This window comes from Betta splendens, chromosome 10 (assembly GCF_900634795.4).
Source record: "Betta splendens chromosome 10, fBetSpl5.4, whole genome shotgun sequence".
Taxonomy (NCBI): domain Eukaryota; kingdom Metazoa; phylum Chordata; class Actinopteri; order Anabantiformes; family Osphronemidae; genus Betta; species Betta splendens.
In genome coordinates, this window is record NC_040890.2 from 16536765 (window position 1) to 16554653 (window position 17889).

At 42.3% G+C, this 17889-nt stretch overlaps 3 protein-coding genes across 7 annotated transcripts in view; 2 read left to right on the top strand and 1 right to left on the bottom strand.

The window, feature by feature from the left end:
• Nucleotides 1-573, bottom strand: part of LOC114864206 (C-terminal-binding protein 1) — a 19959-nt gene extending 19386 nt beyond the window's left edge. The window contains exons 1-2 of the mRNA XM_029164911.3: nucleotides 476-573; nucleotides 329-387 (exon numbers count right to left, since the gene is read on the bottom strand). Coding sequence (XP_029020744.1) covers nucleotides 329-387; nucleotides 476-525 — 109 coding nt within the window. The 5' untranslated portion in view covers nucleotides 526-573. The remainder of the gene's footprint in view (nucleotides 1-328; nucleotides 388-475) is intronic.
• maea (macrophage erythroblast attacher, E3 ubiquitin ligase) overlaps nucleotides 1-13397 on the top strand; it is a 52535-nt gene extending 39138 nt beyond the window's left edge. The window contains exons 1-9 of one of the 3 annotated variants that reach the window (XM_029164913.3): nucleotides 5737-5870; nucleotides 8454-8636; nucleotides 9925-10128; nucleotides 10388-10510; nucleotides 10702-10778; nucleotides 10862-10970; nucleotides 11770-11903; nucleotides 12015-12210; nucleotides 12305-13397. In XM_029164913.3, coding sequence (XP_029020746.1) covers nucleotides 5766-5870; nucleotides 8454-8636; nucleotides 9925-10128; nucleotides 10388-10510; nucleotides 10702-10778; nucleotides 10862-10970; nucleotides 11770-11903; nucleotides 12015-12210; nucleotides 12305-12400 — 1227 coding nt within the window. In that variant the 5' untranslated portion in view covers nucleotides 5737-5765 and the 3' untranslated portion in view covers nucleotides 12401-13397. Of the gene's footprint in view, nucleotides 1-5736; nucleotides 5871-6731; nucleotides 6882-8453; nucleotides 8637-9924; nucleotides 10129-10387; nucleotides 10511-10701; nucleotides 10779-10861; nucleotides 10971-11769; nucleotides 11904-12014; nucleotides 12211-12304 lie in introns of those variants that run through there. The other 2 variants (XM_029164915.3, XM_029164914.3) reach the window with 2 other exon arrangements.
• Nucleotides 13398-14642: 1245 nt separating this feature from the next.
• LOC114864209 (heterogeneous nuclear ribonucleoprotein A0-like) lies at nucleotides 14643-17889 on the top strand. Of its 3 annotated transcripts, none has more exons than XM_055512620.1 (3): nucleotides 14643-16819; nucleotides 17138-17240; nucleotides 17807-17889. In XM_055512620.1, exon 1 carries the CDS (start codon nucleotides 14716-14718, stop codon nucleotides 15610-15612), a length of 897 nt encoding a protein of 298 aa, XP_055368595.1. In that variant the 5' UTR covers nucleotides 14643-14715; the 3' UTR covers nucleotides 15613-16819; nucleotides 17138-17240; nucleotides 17807-17889. The 3 variants fall into 3 exon arrangements, with proteins under 3 accessions (XP_055368595.1, XP_029020751.1, XP_029020750.1); XM_029164918.3 differs by having other exon boundaries at nucleotides 14643-15773; XM_029164917.3 differs by having other exon boundaries at nucleotides 14643-17240.

Below are 17889 nucleotides of genomic sequence, written 5' to 3' on the forward strand. Positions count from 1 at the left end.
CACACACGCACGCACGCACACACACACACACACACACACACACACACACACACACACACACACACACACACACACACACACACACAGCTACAGAGAAAAGGCTAACCGGGCTTCTGAGGCGGCGGAGAGGCTGAGCGAATGAAAAGATAATAGAGGGAGAGCGAATGAAGAAGAGAAGGAGAAGACGGAAAAGGGGGGAGAGAGAGAGAGGGAGGGGAGGGGGGGAGGGGAGGAGGACGGCACAATAATGTACACTGAGTTCACAAATATTGGCAGACGCGCACACGAGCACAGTTCCCTACATAAAAGCGCCGTGCTAGTTGTTTACCTAGAGGCATGCCTTTGTTGAGGAGATGTGAGCTTCCCATGGTGCGTTCCCCAGCCGGCCTGCGCACAACACAACACAACCCTGCAGTCGTCACACAGCACACATGAACAGGAATCCCGTCAGCATATGGCGGCTGTGGCCAGCTACCTCGCTTGCCTTAGTCCTTCTCCCAGCCCCTTAGTGACAAGCATACACATGTGCTCCCCCTCTTTTCTCTCGCTCGCTCCCTCTCTCTCTCTCTCTCTCTCTCTCTCTCCCCTCCCTTCCGTCCCCTTTGCTCGCCCGCTCTCTCTATCTGTCTTTCCCCTCCCTCCTTCACCCCCTCCCGTCTCCGGCTTCTCCCCCCCTCCCTTTCTCACTTTCTATTACAGCGAATATCTCTGTCTTTTTGAAACAAACAAAAAAAACACCGTGCACACACACACACACACACGCACACACACATGCACGCACACACGTAAGCACTGCTGCATTTATGGGAGTGAGCGGGCAAGCGAGTGTAAAAGTGAAAGAGAGAGCGAGGCAGAGCAGCAGCGGGGAGGAGCCAGCGCTGGTCAAAATTCATCTTTTGTTTCCTGAAAGACGACGGGGAGGAAAACAAGAAAGAGGAGTTCTGCAGTCGCACGGAGCGAGAGAGGAAAGACCTGTTCTCTGCCAGAGCTCTGGAAAGTTCTCGGAGAAGAGAAACAGTAAATTAGGACTCTTTAATTATTATGTGCCCGTAGTAAATAATGACAAAACCTCCAAAACATTCTTCTGGTCCAAAGTTGATTACTGTGTTTTGCAATTATGCAAATTCATTTCTGACTGTAACTTTCTAGGACTTGATTCAGACCAACACACAAACACTTTCTTTGAGTCACTATTGACTTTTAAAAGAGTAAAATGTCTTTATCTTTTTCATATGCAATTCACTGTTGTACCTTCTAATTATTAGAGCAGTGGAAAGTGTGGTGCTTTTAAGGAACAGGAAAATGTGTAGATCTGGTGACTGTTACTTTCAGAGGAACAACACCAAGTGGAGCTTATATGTCTCACTGTATAAACAAGCTCCCACCGTCCAAGGACGTAGAAAAACAAATTCACAGGCAGCTATATGCTTTTATTGGCTTCCTCCATAATCCAAGGAGACTAAAATAACAGATGTGTTGTAGAAATAGCATTTTGTCACAGTCTTGTCAAATGAATGTATTTGCATCAACTCATGACTACTTACTTAAAAGCTTTTAAAACATAGTGACTAACTAATGTTGTTGCAGCCTGTGCCGTCCTTGAACGCCTCGCACCAGATGTGCCGCTGCACACAAATCACTGTTGGAGAGTTTGAAATCACAGGCTCCTTGGAGTTGAGTGAATGAAATCACAGTAACTCGTAAAGTGCGTGTGATCCCGTGTGCCGGTAGGACTCCCTCCAACATCTGGCCGTGGCCCTAATGAGTCCGCAGATGGCGCCCTAAGTGATCTCCTCCCAGGCCTGATCCAGTCACTGATGGTACTTGGTGGCATCAGATGCACCAGTACTTAATGGTCCATAGGGGCTCATTTGGACCGAGGCCAGGACAATGAAACGCTACTCAGGGGCACTAATGTCGTCATCATGGTTCAGGACCCGACTGCTCAGCTCTCCTGGTTTCTCCTCTTGTAGAACCCGGTTTTATCTCGGCTCTGTCTCCACATATAGATAAGACCGACTTGTATGGTAATTATTAAGCGTTTCACTTTCACCTCTGTTTTGAGCTGCGTGACGCTTTCTCACATCCCTTTTTCACCACCGGTGCGGTAACGTTGCAGTCACCCTCAGTTACAGATGGCTTCTTGCTTAGCACAGTAGCATGAGCGGCCTCAGACGCCCTCCACTACAGGGCCGAACCTACTTAAAGCACAGCCATGACAGTTGCACCATATCCTCAGTGGTGCTAAATGTCGCACACAGCCGGTGGGTGAGATCCAAAACCTAAGCACAGGGTCAAAGAAGCGCTGGTTTCTAATACTCATGACCGTTGTCGTACATCCCAGTCTTTCTCTGTCTTCGTGTTGCTTCGCACTGGCTTCGTTTTGTATCTTAAGCAGTCTTTTTAAACTGTAAATGTGTGAGTTTGTGCCACTAGAGCCTCGTGTCTCAGTGCTGACGCCTCCGTTCTCCAGCTGTTTCGCTCACCTCCACCTCCTAACTCACTCTGTCACTGCTGTGTCACAGAGCTCTCATGGGAGTTATAGCTAATGGAAAGCCAGCAAGGGTGCATCAAGGCTCAAGACAACATTGGACTTGGCATGTTTTGTGACTGCCTGCTACAGTGCTGCAGGCAAATACCACTAGTAGGTGCATTCATTTAATGATCCACCGTATTAACTGTCCATTGTGTTGTAAAAAACAGTGCTGGCTACTGATCCACTGCACACAAACACAGCACTGGACTCCTTTTTTGCCCACTCGGTACCATATTGAGAGCTCAGTTTATGCACATCGGCATCACTGAACAGTGGCAAAGGAGAACTTTCAAGTCTGTGTGACCTTTGTAAAGTGAAGTGATAAAACCCACCTTTCTCTTATGTCTGCAGCATCAACATTGGAAAAAATACGATGGCTCGTTCCTCTTTTTTCAGATACATATCCTGATGCTTAATTATGTAACTATAACGGGTGATGGTAAAACACAATAGATCCATTTGTAAACCAGTTTATTTATTCCTGAGGCCTGTTTCTTCAATCTGTAAATGTAACGGCGCCAGCTGCCTGTGGTTCCGTTTGCAGGTTTTGGGTCTCACTCTAAATGTAAAGTGACAACCTGGAGTCAGGAATACAACAAGCTACGGACACATTCATCTCGTTGACAAGGCCGATGGCAGCTTCCCTTCAGCCACCTCCTACATGCGAGAGCCAAATATTCCCCGGGAGATAGAGGAAACTCGAAACATATTCAGTGCTTCTAAATAAGGACAGAAGAGGCTGCGCCGACTGTTTTAGCAACACCGAGAACAAGCAAATAACGGAGGTTGGGTGGACCTTTAACGCTGGGAGGACGGCGGATCTGCAGCGTGCTTAATTACACTGTTCACACCTCACACAGTTGTGATATTCACATGTGCATTTTGTGAGGCTGAACATTAACAGTTACACCCGATCGTCTCCTTATCGCTCCCCACCCACTGGTTTTATATCTCTCCTTTTACTCTCCTCCTCCACACCCTCGCTCCTCACCCGCTCCCCCTCCACTCCCCTCTCTATCTCCGCACCTCCTGCTGCTCCATCTGCCCGTCTTGCGTTCTGCTTTCTGTCCCTCACTATTTCTCAGGCAATCTCATTCGCACCCCATCACCTCCCCCTTGTAATTTCCACCTCTTTCACCCTCTTTTTTTTCCATCTTAGCCTTTCTCACCATACGTATCCACCCTCCCCACCTCCCACTGCTTCTCTGTAGTCACTGCAGCGTGTCTAATGGTTGGGCTCCTTCTCAGCAGATCCACCACGCGGAGGCTGGAGAGCAGCAGCACCGACTGACGCCCCGCGGCCACTGTCTCAATCAGACTGACAGGCCCACAGGCTACTGTATCACAAATAGGTGGACACAGATTCATAAAGATACATGTCTGCTACATAGAAACCAGTGCACCGAGGGATAAACACAGAGAAAAATGACAACAGATGCTAATTAGAATGAGGTAAATCTGGATAAATTACTGAAGTAAATCTTCTCAGGAATTGATTGCTATGAGTTGGTGCTGTATAAATAATGTGAATTGAATGAATTCACAGCTACAGTGTCTAAAATGAAGATCAGATCTTAGTTCATGGCAAATTAGTTGAGAAATAAGTATTAATTTAGTCAGTGTAAGTGTAACACGTAAAAATATTACAATACAAAACACAGAAAAAATAACATTGAACTTCTGTTTACTGGGCAGTTATTTAATCTCTACTCACCTCACAGGATCCTCTGAATCTGCTACTTCCTGCAGCCTCCTAATGTCACATAACTGTTCTAATTCTAACTGTAAAGCATGTCTCCTCCTCCTCCAGGGGACACAGTCATAACTGAAAAACACTCCCAGGTGATGTTGAAAGTCAGTGACATTTCCTTTGAATTAGCACTTCATTGTCAGATCTTTAACTGATCGCGAGATTACACTGCTTTTCTTAAAAAGACGCTCTCGGGGACGGTGAGACTGAATTCCGAAAAATAAAAGGTGATATGATCAGTTCTGGGTGATGGTTGTAAAGAATCTTTTAATCATCAGAGTTTTACGCAACCCTCACTGAAGATGAAGCATTTGGGAGGAGGGGAATTTTGGAAACTCTATTTTGAATCAGACCTTCTTTATTTATTCAAATGTGGGCCCCAAAACTCAACATCCACTCCGAATGAAAATTAGACAGCACGGCCTGTTTTTTTAAGAATACTCATATGCATATGTTCCACAGTGTTACTGATATTTACATTTACATGATTTATTGCATCATTTCTCCCTTGGCTTAGAGCAGAGTTATCTCCAGAGCTTCAACACAGTTTACAGCCAAACTACAGCACACACTGCTAAGAGAGATAGTCATATTTAGACACACGTGTTAGAACCAAACACAGGAAGCGCTCAACGTGGGGCCAAAAATACAACACAGGCCTTGCATCACCTTCCTCTGTGTGTGTCCACTGTTCCACTTTGTTCCAAGCTGTGTGGGGGTTTGGGCCTGCAGAACATAATGAGCAAATTGTAAGCAACTACGGTTTGTGCCAGCCAATGAACACAGCCTGGCATTGGCTATCAGCCAATAGCAATATGTTCCTAGTGTGAAGAGGGAGTGTGCTCACACAGGGACAGAAATGTGGCCATCGTGTGGAACAGGTATTTTTAACATTTATGTTGTTGTTACGTTACATTTTACTGACTGTCAGTGTGATATAGTTTCTTGTTTTTATGAAAATGCGGAACAGAATGCAACATCTTTAGCTGTGTTATGTATCTAACACAAAAACAATTAAAAAATTTTTATATAAAAATTACATAAAACAGAAAGGGCAACAAATTCTCAGCTGGAATAGAATCAGGATCAAATCTGAGCCTGATATTGGCTCTAACGCAGATGTATGTAAGTTTCACAATAACAGGAATCTGATCTTGTTACAGTCCAATTTAAATGCAAAGAGTGATAGATAAGGGTTTAATTCAACCCGGCTTGACGCTGTTGATCGAGTACTGCAGCTCTAAGGTGGACAGGAACATGTGGTTAATGGCCTTGGCTTTTAAAATCATTATTCTTTGCAGGCTTCCTTTCAGGCACATATTCATACGACCCTTGGGAAAAAAAACATCACAAAATATTTTCTTCTGTTGTAGATTATTTTGGTTAAAGCGTAAACGTGAGTCCAGTTTCCTGCCACCGCCCCACTAGGTGGCGGTAGTGAGCTCTGAGGCCATTCTAAGTTCATAGAGAAAAAAAACTATGAAAAAACAACCACAAGAAAACCACAAAACCAAGATGGCGGTGCAAGAGACAGCATCTCAACTGTCCATGGCTCTTAAAGTTCAGGAATATCCCACCCTGAAGGTAAAACAAACACGAAACTAACATGCTGAATAGTCTAACAATTCCCATGTTGTCAAAATATACGACGCGCTTGTAAAATAGTGAATTTGGCTTAGATTGCATAGCGAGGACAGCGAACTTGACTGGGAAGCTAACGCTAGCTGGACTAGCTTAGCCAACTAGCAGCGTCCACTTATTGCCAGGGTTTGGAAAAACAATAACAGGGCTTCGGTATATTGTTGAATAACATCTGCACTTCATTATTTAGCTAGCTAGTTGGTTAGCTATTGCTTTAATTGGTTTTTTAACCACACGGAAATTTGTGTTGGGCCGCGGAGCTGCTGTGTTAAGTTAAAACCCAGTCTTGACAACATGGTCCTTCCAGGGTAAGTACATGTGACACACAGGATGTTAGTTGTAATGTACCTGAGTAGCTCGCTTATGTCGTTTAACGGTGAATTGCAGAGATTAAACCCTGTCACTTCTTCAAGGAAGTTAAAGCATTTACCGTTAAGGGCGAAGCTAATAGAGACACCCGAAGAATGGGCAGTTAAATTCATTTAAGACTAATTCTAACGATATAATAACGGTATTACCTAGAGGACATAAGCACAACCATTCATCCGTCACGGTGTCTAATTAATACGTATTTCAGTCTAAATGGACTGCTAGTTCGCTTGCTTTTTTTGTAAAATGAGCATTAGCCTTTGTTTGGTCGCAAAATGTGAATAGTCGACCGGACGCGTAACGTCGAGCATGTAAACTGTAGGAAATCACTGGAGGGAGAGCCCGCAACGCTACGCTGTCATGGCGTGGTGAGCAATTGTACCAGTTAGCTAGCGCGGTGTCATCAGATTGCCGCTGCCTCTGTGCACTTCAAAATGGCCAGCGAGAGAAATCACAGATTGCTGCCGCACATACGCGCCGTCCCTCCTTAACGTTACTGCGACACCGCCGCTAACAGACGAGCCGAATCAAGTCCGGGCTGCTTCCTGTGTTCAGCCGCCTCGACGTCGTCGTGTCAGCGCATCCGTGAGTAGCAATGTAATGACAGCGTTTCTGTAGGTACTAATGGTGTCATGAGGATTATAACGTTGCGTTTAACGCTGCTGGCGATGGCGAGATGCTTCTGTGTTAACATGTTAATAAAGCGTGGCAGTGGTTTGGGGATGTGTCGGTCTTTGCATGGATGCTGCAGTGAGGATGATGGGCACCATTTTAAGACAGGAGTCATGGCAGTAATTGGCATCAAATCTGTGTCTACAACTTGCAGAGAGAGCTGTTCATCAAATAGAAATACATTAGGCACTAATATTCTTTCACACTGTTGCTTGTGGCGATAGCTGCTATTCTGCATTACCTGTTAAGTGAACCGTGCATTGAATGCTATGTCCTTCAAAGTGATTTTGGACTATTAAGTCAGATCAGTGTATGGTTTACTTTGTGTATTCTAAAGGTCATAAATGTTGATTCTAGTATTCATGTCCCCTACATTATATTATTTAATAGCTATATTTAGCACTGTACCATGGTCAGAGGCTTATTGGTTATTTAGATGAGGCCCATTGCGCTCTCAAATGTTGTAATGCAGCATATTTAGTTAATATAATATATACTGATGTGTACTATATATTACTTTTATAACTGTCTACAGACCGACCATGTGTTTGTCTCCCATCAAGTCACCCACACCCACTGACACTGTGCCACATTAAGCAGCTTATAAAAAAACGTATGTAAAATACAATAAGGACAATGTTTGTAGGTTAAATCAATTATACCTCCAACCCTCACCTTTTATTTGTGCGAACTCTAACCATATATGATTGTATAACAGTATAGGCATAAAACGACATGGGAAGCCTGACAAATTTAGGCTGCTGTATAAAATCTACAATATTTAATCTCATGGGCAGTGAAACTTCTAATTTTACTTACAGACTACTTCTTCTGCTGTTTTATTAAGTAAGTGTTAAATTGATCCAAAGTGTTGGACCCAGCTTTCAAATCAAAAGGAAAAGTTCACTCTGTATTGACAGACACTGTTAGATGAGACATCAGATAAGATAAAACTATTGATCTCGGAAGGGAAAATAAGAGTCACAACAGCAACAGGGAAGATGCAAATATATGCTATGTATTTTGTATATGTTTTTAAAGGTTCACTTGGTACATCCTAATGTACCACTTGACAACCACTACATTTGCCAGGCCTGCAGATTTTATCAATCATTTGAGTATCATTTGGTTTTGTTTGTGCCTTGGTCTAATCTTTGCGATCCGGTCAGCTTGTACATCCTTCCTTTCATGACCCATTACTAATGCTGATAAAAAAGTGTCAGAAAATATCATCATCTGAAGTTCAAACAGTTAAATATGTCAAAAAGGTCAAAACTGGAAACGTGTGCCTTTCGGGCCCTCAGACTGAAATGCATTATAAAACATGCATCATTGCAGTTGACTGGCGTCCTAGAATCCTGTACTGAAAGGTTTATTGAGTGGAGATGATGTAATTCATACTAAGCTGTATGTTTGCACTGTGACATTGCCAAACCTGAATACCTTACACACTAAGGTAAATATCCACTGGTATTATCATTGCAGGTGCCCTACGAGACACTGAACAAACGCTTCAGAGCTGCTCAGAAAAACATTGACCGGGAGACAAGTCACGTGACAATGGTGGTTGCAGAGCTGGAGAAGACCCTGAGCGGCTTTCCTGTGGTTGACTCTGTCGTGTCATTGCTGGATGGAGTGGTGGAGAAGCTCAGTGCTCTAAAAAGGAAGGTAAGGAATAACACATGTTCAGGTTTTCACACATGCAGGCACAGTTGGTAACAGCAATGGAGTAAGTTTTAGTAGAGAGCTAAGAGGAGACGCACTGCGGGGTTGACCCAGACATCCCCACACATTGCCTGAGTTCCTTAGTTGAGAAACTGTTGTGTGCCGAAACCTTTCTTGCATTTCTCTTTTGTTCTGTTACATTTGGCAAAGCAGTGAAGGGAACTTTACCACCACCTTCTGTTGAAACAGAAGAATGGGTGGAAGACACACACAACACAAATGGCAAGATTAAGACTCTGTGTGTGTGGTTGATAATTTTGTGTTCCAGTAAATCTTATTCTATCTATTCTATTACCTGACGGAGGTTTTTGTCATCAAGTTCCTCCATTTTAGTTTTCAAAGGGCCCCATGTTGTATAAGTTAGTGTTTGTAGGTGTAATATAGTTTAACTGAATGTTAACATTGCTATCATTTGCAGTTAGGGCATTTATTGTTTGTCTGAGATATGTGTGTGTGCAAAATTCACACAGGTTTTTAGCTGTGAACACTCTGATGGTAGATTCTAGTAGTAATTTAGTAAATATTATAAGGCTTATGAAATCCAAGATAATATTTGTACTTGGAGTAGATGAAATACAGTGCATTTAGGAACATTTTAAACTCACTTTAGAAGGCGCAGCTTCTAGTTCTGGCCTTAGTACAGCTAGCAGTATTTGATCTACAAATAGATTCTCCTTTTGGCTGGAGCAACATTATGGACTTCTGTAAATAAACACACCTTATTGTATTTTTTTTTTCTATTGGCATAACTGTGGCCTTGGTGGATTTTTTCACTTATGTAGTTATCGTCGTGTCCCAACATGTTTACCAGCAGCAGCTTGTCATGTACTAACTCTGCATTGTTTCCCTGGCAGACATGTTGGACCAAAACAGGTTTGGCTGGTGTAGACAGAGTAGTAGTTCAGTGACATGAATAAAGTATGGCATTGAGTGGCCTACAAAAGGAGTATGGTCCACAGGCGGTGCGCAACAAAAACAGTTCTGTGCAGCTTTGTTTTAAAAGTGTGTTGTTCTTTTGTTCTTTTTGCTGTAACACTACATTTGTGCAGTCAAAGTATGTCTGCAGTTTACGCAGGGGATGGTCAATGACTGCCCCTGTATTTTATTACTTTAGTGTGACCAGGTATTCATTTGGATATACTGAAATTGTAACATTATTTAAATTGTAAATTTTTTTTTTTTGCTGGATGCACAAAAATAATTGCCATGTGTCTGTGTGTATATCTCAAAGGCCGCTGAGTCCATCCAAGCAGAAGACGAGAGTGCCAAGTTGTGTAAACGTCGCATCGAGCACTTGAAGGAGCACAGCAGCGACCAGCCAGCCTCAGTTAACCTGTGGAAGAAGAAACGCATGGACCGCATGATGGTGGAGCATTTGCTGCGCTGTGGTTATTACAACACAGCCGTTAAACTGGCCAGACAGAGTGGTATAGAGGTAAGACTGTATTCATCCCATGATGGAGAAATTATTTTGTTTTCTTTAAGTGCATGTAGTTTTGATGTATCAAAGTCAGAGGTCCTTGGATTCCAATTAGAGTTAAACTTTATAGTTAATTCACTCTTTTGTATTTGATAACAGTGGGGCAAAACTAAGTGTAAACATTTTTTCATGCATGTTGGTAATGGTTTCATTTTCTTAGCTGTTTGAACTAGTGTCCTTTTTAAAGTTTCTGTAAACTCACGTCTCTATTTAGGATCTGGTGAACATCGAGATGTTCCTCACAGCAAAAGAGGTGGAGGAGTCACTGGAGAGGCAAGAGACGGCCACTTGTCTAGCCTGGTGCCATGACAATAAGTCTCGCCTCCGCAAGATGAAGGTGTTGCATTTAAAATAAAAATAACTTATAAATGTCATCTTTATGAACATATTACACGTTAATTTCTTAATTTGTTGTGAAGTTTCTCCTTGGTTCTCTAAGAATAGAATGGGATCAGTGCCAAAGTCAAACTAATAGAGTATTTGATTGGTTTAACTCAAATGGAATCTTTTTTTCTCCTTGTTTGGTAGAGCTGTCTTGAGTTCAGTCTGAGAATCCAGGAGTTCATTGAGCTCATCAAACAAAACAAACGCATGGATGCAGTCAGGTATAAACGATCAGGATATATTTTAATGAACATTTAAACAATGGATTTTTCACTGTGCTTTTGCTTCTGTTTGCCTTTGTCAGACATGCAAGAAAACACTTCAGCCAAGCAGAGGGTGGACAGTTGGATGAGGTTCGGCAGGTGATGGGCATGCTAGCCTTCCCTTCAGATACACACATCTCCCCATACAAGGTACCTATTTTACAAACCTACAACCAAGCAGAATCTTGCAACACTCCTTTTTTGTCCTATTTTAAAACTAAAATCATTGTTGTCTTTTATCCCTTGTCAACCATTTACAGTAGCAGTATTTTTATTTTCATTTCATTGTGCCAGACAAAAGTTCTCTGAACATGTAACGTTTCTGTAACCTGAATAATTGTTCTGCTGGGGCATGAGGATGATGCTTGGACGTTGAATTTAGACCTGTTTTTATCTTACACAGGTTGTCACACAACCTGTTCTTAGATAATTATTCAATTCAGTCGATACATCTTTTGTAGACGCTGTGGCAGTTTTAGAATGCCCATGTCATACCAGCTCACTGAGATGCTCTCTGCATTTTGGCAAAGTCCAGAGGCTCATGGGGGTCATAAACTTTCGCAAGTGGTGCAGAAAGTTTACAGTTCGTAGTACTGAAATTGACCAGACAGTTGCAAAGGTTGAGGAAAACATGTGTGAAGGTCGACGGATCACTCAATGCTCTCTGCACTTTGGCGGCAAGCTGGTATGACATGGGCATTCTAAAACTATTCTATTACTTTTGGGATTGCCCTTGTATGTGAATGAGCTTTGCAGGGGTGCTGAATTGCACAATGTATTTTGATAAATCTATGCTTTTGGAGTAAAGTTTGCCTACACAGCAGTACTTCTGTGCCTTGGGAAGCATTCGTGCTTGTTTGCTGCTCAGAGTTTTATGGGCTTGTATTGCTGCATTGAGCTAAGCGACTATATGATATAGAATGCATTCTTCTTTTGTGTCTTTCGTCAGGATCTTTTGGATCCAGCTCGCTGGAAGATGCTGATCCAGCAGTTTCGATATGATAACTACAGACTGCACCAGTTGGGAAACAACTCTGTCTTCACTATCACCCTACAGGCTGGTCTGTCTGCAATCAAGACACCGTATCCTACGCTACTCTGCACTGCACATTTAGCTGATTTTGCTCTTTTGGTTTTATTGTATGTTCACTAAAATCCATATATTTTAGTCCTTAACATTGATGCTCATTTTAGTCAGTGCTATAAGGAGGATGGCACCTCAAAGAACCCAGACTGCCCAGTATGCAGTAAATCTCTAAACAAACTGGCCCAGCCACTACCCATGGCCCACTGTGCTAACTCCAGACTAGTCTGTAAGATCTCTGGGGAGGTCATGAATGAAAACAACCCTCCTATGATGCTGCCTAATGGATATGTCTATGGCTACAATGTAAGTACATTCAAAACAGGTTTAAATATAGCCCAAATGCAAGAACCGATTGTAAAATTGTTTTTGTGGCTAATTTGTGTTCCGTTTTTAACAGTCTCTTCTGTCTATCCGCCAAGATGACAAAGTTGTGTGTCCCAGAACCAAAGAAGTCTTCAACTTCTCTCAGGCTGAGAAGGTCTACATAATGTGATCACTCGGGTGGTGGTGTTAACAATATTGAATATGGTCTATTGTCCCTCACCTGAGACCTTGCCTAATCCAAGAGCCACCTGTGGAGCTGTGATCCAGTGTGCCCTTTGCCCTACAGCCCACCTACCACTATACAGTTGAATCTGTTTGTCTCTTACTCTCCCCCCACAGAAACTGGACCCCTCTCCTTTGGGACTCTATTTTAGATGTGGCGAAAAGTCATTTGATCTGATTCATTCAAGCACATGGACTATCAACATTATCATTATCTTACAGGCCTTCACTTTCAGTAGTAGAGACTAGATTAAAGGGACTGCGGTTTAACAACTGCTAGGTAAATGTTTTGATTTTACTACAACAAATAAAAACCTGCGGTTACTTTGACTTTTTTCTTTCACTAGTGGTGTTTTTGTTAAAGAGGTAGATCTGTGTTAACTCACTAACCAAATTAACGCAGGATTTAAACTCTTTTTTTTACAGAAAATATTGCTGCTTGTTACTGCAGCATCTCACTATGTGATGCACGCTTTTTAAAATCTCGTCTTCTAGCTGTGTTTGTGGTGGGTTACTGGAGGTCAAATGTTAAACTGCCTAACTTTGCATTCCATCCCCTTTAACTGTGAAACTGGAGTGTGAGTTTGGCTGCAGTAGGTACCTTTTCAAATGTAAATATTAGGCATTCAGTATCCTCATGCATAAAGCTAAGGGGACAAAGACTGGCGTGCATAAACTAAAGACATTTCTTTTTATCCTGATGAGACTTAGTTTCACACACTTGGTCAAATTAATTTTGTTGTTTTAATATTAATGATGTTCATATAATGTTTAGAAAACAGTCATCAGTTTTTTTATGAAATATTGTATTTTTTTGTAAGTGCTGTACCATTATCACCTCTAGAAATTTGCATATATTTCAGCAAATTTAGAAGTTTGAATTTGGGTTAAAGACAAACCCCTTAAAGCACCAATACTAAAGGAATAAAATTGCACCAACGTTGTTACGTTGTTGAATGATTTATAAACTTCTGGCACAAATTTAAAAAGGAAATATTCTACATTTTGTTGCAAATTCAAAAGAGAAACAGTTTATTTGTGATAAATTATTCTTGATTTCTTTAGGGTATTTTCCAGAGATTACAACAGAATAAATATGCGCAATTTTGGAATGTGGATGGACAAGATACTAAAGCTGACTTTCAGCTTGTTTTGAGAACATGCAGCTCTAAACACTCATGTGCAATAATGCAATTTTATGATAAACGATCAGTGGTGTGAAACCTTTTCTCCAATTGATGTTTAGTGAGAAACTAAAAGGTGCCTCATGAGTGTGCATTTATGATTTGCAACTACATCTGTAAAGAAACAGGATGAACTGTATGTGTGTTGGTAGCAGAGATGGAGATGCCAGTAAACATTGATATTTCAGTGTTTCTTTCCTTGCAAAGTTGTCTCCACCACCTGCTTTACCTGTAGGAACGCTGAGGTAAACGACTTACTGCTTCTCTGCTTTTCACACAAAAAAACACAACCCTACTGCTCAATGTTTGCGGAGGATGTTTGAGCTTGCAATGATAAGCAAGCTTTACACATGGAAATATGTGGCAGTGCGATTTGTTTGTGACAAAAGAAACCTACCAGGAAATACAGGTAAATTTACTCCTTCTAAAAAATAGTTTGTAAAACAAAATTGAAGTATTATAAATGTGAGACTCAAACATTAAACTGGTAATTTACACCATAAATAATCTAATAATTGTTTTATGGTGTGTTTACAGTAAACAAATGAATAGTTTTATCCAATACAACAGACCAAAACAACCATTTAGGACGGAACTAAAGTGCAATAAAAAAATAAAATAAAAATACATCAATTGCTCCAATTGGAGACATGGAAATAAGTGAACAAATACAACTGTGTATTCACCGTGTTTGTTGTAAGGCAAATTAGAGATATGACGACTGTGGATAGTTTAAACGAAACGCGTATTTCTCATGATGTCATTCTGTAGCCTGTACCTGTCGAACGGTTGAACGGATATGAACGAGGTATTTCGTAGTTGTCTGTAATGATACGCCGCACCATTAATGTTTTAATGCTTGAATTTTATTTCGGTGTAGTTACACGTTCTTTGCATCTTTGTCTTTTATTCAATACAATAAAACGAAAGGCGTCAAAAACGGAAAAGGCGTAACCGCTTTTGAGCCTGACGTCACACGCCTCCGGTATAAATACAGCTGCGTTCTTCCCCCGTCCACCATCTTGAGTTAAGCTGATCGTTGGGTTTATTACGTGACTCGCGTCGTCGTGTATCAAACATGTCCGACCAGCTTTGCAAACTTTTTGTCGGTGGACTTAACGTGGACACCGACGACGATGGCCTGCGCAAGCACTTCGAACAGTACGGCACGCTGACCGACTGCGTGGTGGTGGTGAACAAGCAGCTCCAGCGCTCCCGCTGCTTCGGCTTCGTCACCTACTCCACACCGGAGGAGGCCGACGCGGCCATGGCGGCCAGGCCGCACACCGTCGACGGAAACGCGGTCGAGGTGAAACGCGCCGTGGCCCGAGAAGACGCCAACAAGCCGGAGGCCCTCGCTAAGGTCAAAAAGATCTTCGTCGGTGGACTGAAGGACGACATCGAGGAGAACCACCTCACCGACTACTTCTCGCAGTACGGCCAGGTGGAGAAGTCTGAAGTCATCTCGGAGAAGGAGACGGGAAAGAAGCGAGGCTTCGGCTTTGTTTACTTTGCCGACCACGATGCAGCCGACAAGGCGGTGGTGGTGAAGTTCCACACCGTTAATGGACACAAGGTAGAGGTGAAGAAGGCCCTGACGAAGCAGGAGATGCAGGCGGCCAACAGAACCGGCATGGCGCCGAGAGGCAGACCGGGCCGAGGTATGAGGGGCAATCAAAATGGCTACGGCAGCAGAGACTACGGAGGAAACTACAACTACGGAAATGGCGGAGGCTACAACTGTGGCGGCTATGGGGGGTATGGCGGACCCTATGGGGGTGGCTACGGAGACCAGGGAAGTGCCTACGGCGGAGGAAGCGACTACAACGACTTCGGCAGCGGCTACGGCCAGCACTCGTCCGGGTACGGCCCCATGAAGGGGCCTCCCTTCGGCGGCCAGAGGAGCGCTGCTCCCTACGCCAGAGGCGGCGGCGGCGGCGGCTACCCGAGGGGAGGCTATGGCGGCGGCTACTAGGCGAAAGTGCGCAGCAGAAATTCACCCATCCCCTGCCATGAATTACGTCCTGCCAGGATTTGGTCAAAATTCAGTAACGAGGCGTCTGCCGTGCAATCCAACCATGGCAGACACGGACACAGAGACCCCCTAATCATAACGAAGACCTCAAACCCAAACAGGTAGGAAGGTCACTTCCCAGAACAGCTGATAGTACCGAGCAGCCGGTGTTGCCGTACGTCTAGGACACATTAAATGAAGAATTGCATACATCGATCCATTTTTTTATTATGTACGCACGCAACTGCGTGTAGTTGTCGTTTAGATATTTTTTTGCGTTCACTCGTTTTTTGGGAATTTCATTGTAGGATTGTTTTAAGTTTGTTCAATATTTTTGCATTTTAAAGATATTAGATTAGATTCTGTTTTCTGGAGTAACCCTAGTGTGACCTAAATGTGAGAATGAGAACGCATGTTATGTGCTAAAGGATTTCATAGTTGTGTCTCATAACATTAAATTTGTACATCTATTTACTTGGGTTATTCAGCAAAGGTGGGACCGTGACACTGCAGGATCCAGTTTCCTTACCAATATTGTATTCTCCTCACACAAAGTAATAGTTTCAGTCTAAATATTGTTCATTTTCTATTTACCTGTAGCAATATCTAATGTATATTGTACACTTTAATGTCTGGAGAACAAAACCTTATGTTGAAACAATTTGGTATGCTTATGTATGTTCATTTTAAATAAAACGTTATCTCAATTAGCTTAGTTATTTTACTTATTTACTTACAGGCTTCCTCAAGTTTATCCACAGGTTTTATTAAAGACCTCGTCTTGTTGCTCTTTAGTTACATGGCTTACTCAGGTGGGTGAAATGGTTACAGAATGGTTGTAGTCTACCCACAGCCAAAGCATGTAGGCTTTGTAGGGTTTGACGTTGTTTTTAAAATTGTGGTTTCTAGCTTTTACTAACATGACTTTATTTTCCTTACATATTTGAATATCTTATCTTCATGTCGACATGAGGGCTCTGATATGTATATCTTTGATTATTCCTATATTTAGGTGTTCACTTCTTACTCGTATTCCAGTAGGCTATCCCAGCCAAAATAGCCGTAGCAGTTTGTTTGTAGGCTACAACAGGACCCTGTTGATTACCTGGGGTCGATTGTGATAGGAGTCTGAAATATCTCTTTAGGATATCCACATCCAGCAAACTAGGTATGTAAATCAACCTGTCTTCACTCTGTGTTGCTCAACCATGTATGGAATATCTTTGAGATGGTGCACAAGTGTGCCATTGTTTAATCTTAAACAACATAACATAGCTCAATGCGTCTATTTATATAGTTAATCTTAAAGTAAAAACAAATGGGGTGGGGTTACTTAATTTGGTCTTTAATGAACATTAAGTGGGTGGATGGAGACCCAAGTTTTGTTCTGCCATTAAATGAGATAATGGAACAAGTTAATTGGTGTCTCCTCCAGAAAGCTGAGATTGTCCAGTTTCTCACTTTGTGTCTCTCCCATCTCCTCCAGGTTGCTATGGTAACCTGGACACAAGGACATCACCCCGAAAACGAAGGGGTGTGTTTCTCCACGCCGACGGGGGACTATGGTGGTTCTGCCTTCTCCCCCTCAGGTGAAGTCAGTTTTCAAAGGACTCCCCGGTGTGGTCAGAATGCATTCGCAATATGTATTTGCCTTTTTCCATGGGTTTTACTCTAGGTGTGTCAAGGAGGGGAAGTTTGACAATGCACTTCTCTTAAGTAAATGTATTTTTGTCTTGGTGATGAGCTGATCAACTAAAGACTTGGTCAGTTGGGCAAAATGCAAACCTGGTCCGACTGCTGTTCTATTTGTATTGTTGAAAGAAAACCAAGGCTGAATTAATTTTTTTTTTATGCCTTGTTTATATCAGGTTGTTGCTTCAAGCTCTGATCTTGTGCCTTCAAGGCTGTGTTCTATAAATTTTGAAATTGCAGAATACCACTCAGTCTAAACTGTCTCTCAGATTTGCTTTTAAAGTACTTCTGAAGTGGCAGTTGAAGAAAACTTAACAGCTTGACTTCCTCGAAACGTTCCAGTTAATTCCTTGGAATTCTTGCAGATGTGCAGTGGCCCTTCAGCAGATCAAATGCAACAACTACATAAAAGCTGTGATTAAGTGATGCTGAGTGTACGTTTTACTTCTCTTCTTTCTTATAGATACCAATACGTCTGATGATATCGTAGGAAAAGACTTTGTTGTATGAACTCACAATAAATATATATATTTTTGTATACCATTA

Coding starts and splice junctions, on each gene's coding strand:
- LOC114864209 (XM_029164917.3), top strand. CDS start 14,716: ATGTCCGACCAGCTTTGCAAACTTTTTGTCGGTGGACTTAACGTGGAC.